General features: G+C 50.4%; 1 protein-coding gene across 1 annotated transcript; it reads left to right on the top strand.

The window, feature by feature from the left end:
- Positions 1-3,275: 3,275 nt before the first annotated feature.
- Positions 3,276-5,310, top strand: J4E88_010562 (uncharacterized protein; the record flags this gene model as incomplete). The annotated part of the gene is made up of 7 exons (XM_049404153.1): positions 3,276-3,514; positions 3,562-3,719; positions 3,772-3,941; positions 3,997-4,205; positions 4,257-4,336; positions 4,387-5,068; positions 5,121-5,310. 7 exons carry the CDS (start codon positions 3,276-3,278, stop codon positions 5,308-5,310), a joined length of 1,728 nt encoding a protein of 575 aa, XP_049250118.1.
- Between the last annotated feature and the right edge of the window lie 766 nt (positions 5,311-6,076).

Here is a 6,076-nt window from a genome sequence, read left to right as displayed (position 1 = left end):
AACCCATGACTACTCTTCAGGCCACATCGATGCACCACGCCGTGGTCGTCACGGCGAACGGCAGCCGACCTACGACGAAGCCGGTCAAATGGGCTATGCTCACGCGGCTTATGAGAACCACATGGGTGGAAGGGCGGCTGGGTACGTAGACTTGATTCTTCTTTCGCATTCCTTCTCGCCATGCTGACTTATACATCTTACTAGGTACGGCCGCGGCTACGTCCAAGGTGGACAATACGGATTTAGGAAGGGGAACTATGATGAAATGTACGATGGATATCAAGAGGGTGCCGACTATGGATACGACAACATGTATCAGCAAGGTGCTTTTCACGGTGACATGTATAATCGTTATGGGGGCTATGATGACTTCACTGGTGGTGGCATGGGTGGGTATGGTGGGTATGACGACTTCCACGGCGGATATGGGGGGTATGAAGGGTATGGCTACGGGGGGTATGATGACTATGGTGGAGGGTATGATGGGTACGACGATTATGGAGCGTTTGGCGGTTATGGTGGTTATGGGGACTATGGTGGTCATGGTGGTCATGGTGGATATGACTACTACTAAGGTTCTGCCCGAGTAGTATAGTGTCCAATGTGTCTATCAAATATACCGTAGGCTTACGACCGCAATATGAGAACTGCATTCCGATCATCAGTGTTATATAATCTAAGCTTGACTAAATCATTCAAAGCCCAACATGGTAGTACTGTAATATGTGACTGCTGTCTTTTACTGGCGGCAGGCTCGTATGGAGACAACTTAAACAGGAATTATGATGGGGACTAACAGGAGGAAATCCAGAATTCACGGACACTTGACAGATCGAGCACACAGCGCACCACATCATGATGTCGTAGCCAAGTCGCACTTTGACCACATTGTCTTTCTTCATTAACATATTGCCAGCGCAGTCTCGAGTCACCGCGTCGTCATCGACAGGTCGTTAGCTGATATATATTCTGCTCTTTGGTACTTTCTCTTCTCCTCAACACACATTCCAACTTCGCAAAGTAGCAACACTCACGTCACATCAACAAACTACTATCCAACTTCATTAACAATGGCGAAGAAATCGAAGAAGGCACCAAGCCGGCAACACATATTAGACGGCGCCTTCGCAGCCAGCCCCCATGCTACTTCAGAAGGTCCATGGACACACCATTATGAGGACGACAATGGGCGTACATCCACAGCACAGTACTGGCTGCCAGGGCAGGATCCACCAACGGGCGACATGCCACGGCACCCCAAAAAAGGATACAAAGCAGGCCGTGAGCGGGCTGAGAAGTCCGGCTGGGATCAACGTGGTATGAGAGAAGGATTCCCCATGGGACATTTCCAGGGTTTTCATGATGCATACGATGATGTGGAAATGGATGGGCAAGCTTATGCGAGGGGGTTTCAACGGGGAATGCCCGTTGGAGGAATGTTTGGGTATGATAATGGGTATGAGGACTATGCTCCTGGTGGATATTTTGATGATGATGATGGAGAGTTCGATGGGTATGGCGGATACGGTGGATATGATGAAAGTTACGGTGGACATGGGGGAGGGTTTGACGGTGGATACGGAGGATACGATGGCGGATATGATGGATACGATGGTTATGGCGGGTACGATGATGGATACGGTGATTACGGTGGTGGGTACGATGACGGATACGGAGGGGGATATGGTGGAGGATATGGCGGAGGATACGGTGGTTATGGCGGAGGTTTTGGAGGCTATGGGTTTTACTAGGTATCTCAAAAAGCTCTAGCGCCCGAAGGCGATGAGTGCTGTATGCCGAAATTCGAATGACTGCTTCAGTTTGATACGACGTTGTTGTCTAGCAGTAATCTCTCCAACTTGCTGTTTCTCCCCCACGCAGGGTTGCTTTGCAGAAATAGTTTCCGATCAAGAATGCTACCACTCAACGGTGATATCTGTCCAAGAGCACTTTCAGTACGTGAGCTGCTAACCTGACTGGATTCGTGAGGATGTGGAAATATTTCGACTGCTGTTATTTGCAGCGCATTCGGCCGAACGATAGTCTTTGCAAAGTCGCAACTTCGAGTACTTTCTCACGCTATGCAACCGGGTCTCTTAATGCATCAACGCATGACTTGGTTCCATCGTCAAAACAACAATCAGCCGTGAGATACCGGTGCACATATTCCAACCGGGCAATATCGATTTCTGGAGGGCGTGCATTCCCCATTTCGATTATCGATTATCGATTGCCGCTTCATGGCCCTACCGCGTCAACGGTGGCAATCTCCCGAACCACATGTATAGAGCGTGCCGTGCCGTGCCACCACACAAAATGCGGTATTCGAAGCCGTGGTGCCGATCATGGCAACAAGCACGGTGGTAGTGTGGCAGGTGCGACATGCCAATAACTCGGGGCCTCGCGTTCAGCCTCGTTATCGTGCTAGTGCTCGGCTATACAGCAAGAATAGACATCGAGGTGCTTTTTGTCAAGATTGAGAGATGCGGAGACCGTGAGGCGTTGCTTGGCCGAGCTACAGCATCTGGCGAAGTGTTGATCAAAGGTAAGAGGAGCACGAGGGAGGGACTGACACGCAACTATAAGCTTCGTGACTGGCGATCAGAGATAAGAGAACGCATGTTAAGGTAGTGTCAGGGTCTTGCGCAAGCGTTGGTGTTGCGTGCAGTTACAATGCGAGAAGACCGCAGTGTCAGGAGGAAGAGCAGCCAAAGAAAGCATTAGCGTTACCGCTTTAAGCCTAGACATCACCTGCACGCGGGAAGGGTCCACAGATCATCGCAGCTCCTTGTTCACGACATCAACTCGTGCGCCACGCTGTAATCCCATACTCGGCTCAAGTATTGAGTGATGGAGAACAGTATAGCGCTCTTCTCGTGTCCAGATCTAATGATGCCGACTACACTGACTACAACCTCGTGGCGTACCGCCGTAGATCCCCCTTGACTTTCTTTTTCTTAGCTTTTCTCAACTCAACTCAACGTGCAATCTTCGATGGCCCAACTCTCCTTAACTTCCTTTCCCAAGATGGTGGATCCTGGCTCGATTAGAGGAGTCACTACATACTGATCCGCATGCTTGGGAGTCAGCCACAACAGTCCCTGCGCCTGTCCTTCGTTTTGCGAGATACGCAGGATCTATCACATGGCCCATGCCTCATCAAACGATCGGTTCTGTTCTCATACGTCAACAACAATGTTTGATCGCTCTCTCCTTAAAGCTTTCGAGATGCCTCGTCATCCGCGGCAGCAGGCTGGTCGAGTTTCCTTCCCAAGATGCATTCTCCCTTTGTCACTCGTTCATTTCTTTTCGTCGGCTGTTTGATACACAGCATACGTGCCACTCCTTTAGCAAACGTAACTCTGCCTTCACATATCCCAATTCCTAGCCCGACCGGTGTACCACCATATGACACGATACCCTCAAACAACAAGACCGAGAGATGGGACAGTCCAGAATACACTTGGATCTTCCAATATCCCCTACCAATACCTGCTGTGAAGGAGCCCAAATTGTGAGTACTTATCGTTTTGGAAATGGCCCAACGCTGACAGTGGGTAGTACCTACACCAATGAGACTACAGGTGCCGCTATCGACTACTACGAGGTAGAAGTCAAGGCTGGCACCCAACAAATATACCCCAATCTACCAGCCACTACTCTATACACATATGATGGGTCGTCACCGGGACCGACATTTATGATGCGAAAAGGGCGAGGTAGGTCTCGGCTTCATTCTGTCTATGAAGTCAAAGCTGATTCAGTTATCAGAGGCAGTAGTGCGATATACAAATACCAGTCCAACAAACTCATCAGTCCATGTTCACGGCCAGTACAACCGTGCTCCGTTCGATGGCTGGGCTGCAGACTACGCATTCCCTGGTCAATACAAAGACTACTACTATCCGAACGCACAGAACGCTCGAACGATCTGGTACCATGTCAGTCGTTCTTGATCGCCCTTCATATTGTTGCCCGCATATTGACTCTTGACAGGACCATACCGAGCGCCAGACCGGCGAAAATGTATATAGAGGTCTCTCCGGCTTTTACATCATAACGGACGAAGACGAAAAAGCCCTCGGTTTGCCAACTGGTGACCATGATATCCCATTATCCTTGAGCGCGAAGACATACAGTCCTGACGGCTCGCTACTTTTCGATACGAACAACAATACTGGACTGTGGGGCGATGTGATTCATGTGTATGCGCACATTACTCAGGATAGTTGTTTTTTGAGCTGACCCAGAAACAGAAATGGTCAACCATGGCCGTACATGAATGTTGAGCCACGCAAATATCGCTTCCGCATCCTTGATGGTACTATCAGCCGTTGTAAGTCACCCTACAAAACCTCCGGTTGCAACTTTACTAACAGCATTTAGCCTTCGTTCTATATTTGCAAGACGATGCAACTGAAGAGACCGTGGACTTCACCATGATCGCTTCCGATGGAGGACTGTTCTCCCACCCAGTCAATACATCGAGCTTCGCTATCTCCGAAGGTGAACGCTATGAGATCGTCGTCGACTTCGCCGACTTCCAAGGCAAGAACATCACAATGCTCAACGAGCGCGGAATGGTCGGGAACCTCGACTTCGCCGCAACTGATCGCATTATGCGATTTGTAGTTGGCGACACCGTGACCGATTGCACCAATAACGATCCCATCCCATCCGACCTACGCTACATCCCTCCGCCTCCGGAAACCAACGTCACGAAGAGTTTCAAATTCTCGCGAATCGACGGCGAGTGGCTCGTCAACGGTGTAGGCTGGGAAGACATCGAGAACCGCATCTTGACAAGACCTGTCCTGGGCGAGGACGAGATCTGGGAGTTGAGACACGGAGGCGGAAATGCTTCGCACCCTGTTCACATCCACCTTGTCGACTTCCAGGTGCTGTCTCGTACGGGAAATCGTAACGAGGTGATGCCATATGAAGCAGCGGGTACGAAGGACGTTGTGTGGATCGCTCCTGGTGAAGTTGTCAGGGTTGTGGCTCGCTACGCACCGTGGGCAGGTGTTTACATGTTCCATTGTCACAACCTCGTCCATGAAGACCACGAGTAAGTTTTGTCGGATACGGTAGTCACGAAGTTTCATACTAACAACACGTAGCATGATGGTGGCATTCAATGTCACTAACCTTGAGAAATGGGGCTACGACAACTCGACCATGTTCATTGACCCCATGGAGCCTAAGTTCCGACCGAAGAACGTTGACGACGCGGACTACACTGAAGAGGCTATACGAGACAAGCTGGACTGGTTCTACAGTCTCAATGCCTACGAAGAGCGCTCTGAGTGAGGGGACATGGTTACATATCGCCAAGCCCTTCTCGTTGTCTATTCTTCTCCCTCCGTATATACCAATACCATCCATCTCTCTCATCTTCCGTGGCACCGAGATCTCCACAGTGGAGTGATGTTTGAAACTAAACATCTGACGCGTGACAAAACAATCCACCGATGCACACGTGTATGGAATGTGGTCTCTGTTTTCGTTGAGTCCTCTACACGCCGGCTCGCCAATCGGATTCGAGTAGCGCAAGAAACCTACCATTCAGCCAAACCTTCACCAACATCTTGGCCTTGACTAGTGATTCACGCAGTACCATCTTCACGCACGACAATAATTTCCCAGCCCAACGTACCACATCACATGGAACTCTGTACAAGAGCGTACACGTTGACTGCCGAGCGGACCATCGGCCATTTGCATTAGCGACCGCTTATCTGCAACCCTCAGCTGCAGGGTCCAGCATACCTATCAGCGCAGGTCGAACAGCCTGCCGCAAGGCTTCATTACGGACCGACGAGAACCAAAACGCCTCAGCCAGCGGGGAGACGGTAAAATCTGCTCACTTGCCAGAAGGGGAAAATGAGACAGACGGGATCTTCAGTGTCAGATTGGCTGTCAATCAGGATCACTGGTCTCACGTTTGACCAGCTACCCCCCGAACCTCTACATGCTTCAGCCTTGAAAGAACGCACAAGGTAATTCCTCGTTATTTGACGTCCAGCATTGCCCGCAAGGCCACCCCAGATCGTCAGCGGCCGGCTGTTGTCAAACG

The sequence above is a fragment of the Alternaria novae-zelandiae genome (assembly GCF_023758075.1).
Source record: "Alternaria novae-zelandiae strain BMP 2774 chromosome Unknown scaffold_35, whole genome shotgun sequence".
NCBI classification, from domain to species: domain Eukaryota; kingdom Fungi; phylum Ascomycota; class Dothideomycetes; order Pleosporales; family Pleosporaceae; genus Alternaria; species Alternaria novae-zelandiae.
The sequence above is the reverse complement of the archived record's forward strand: the minus strand, read 5'-3'. Positions and strand labels throughout refer to the sequence as shown.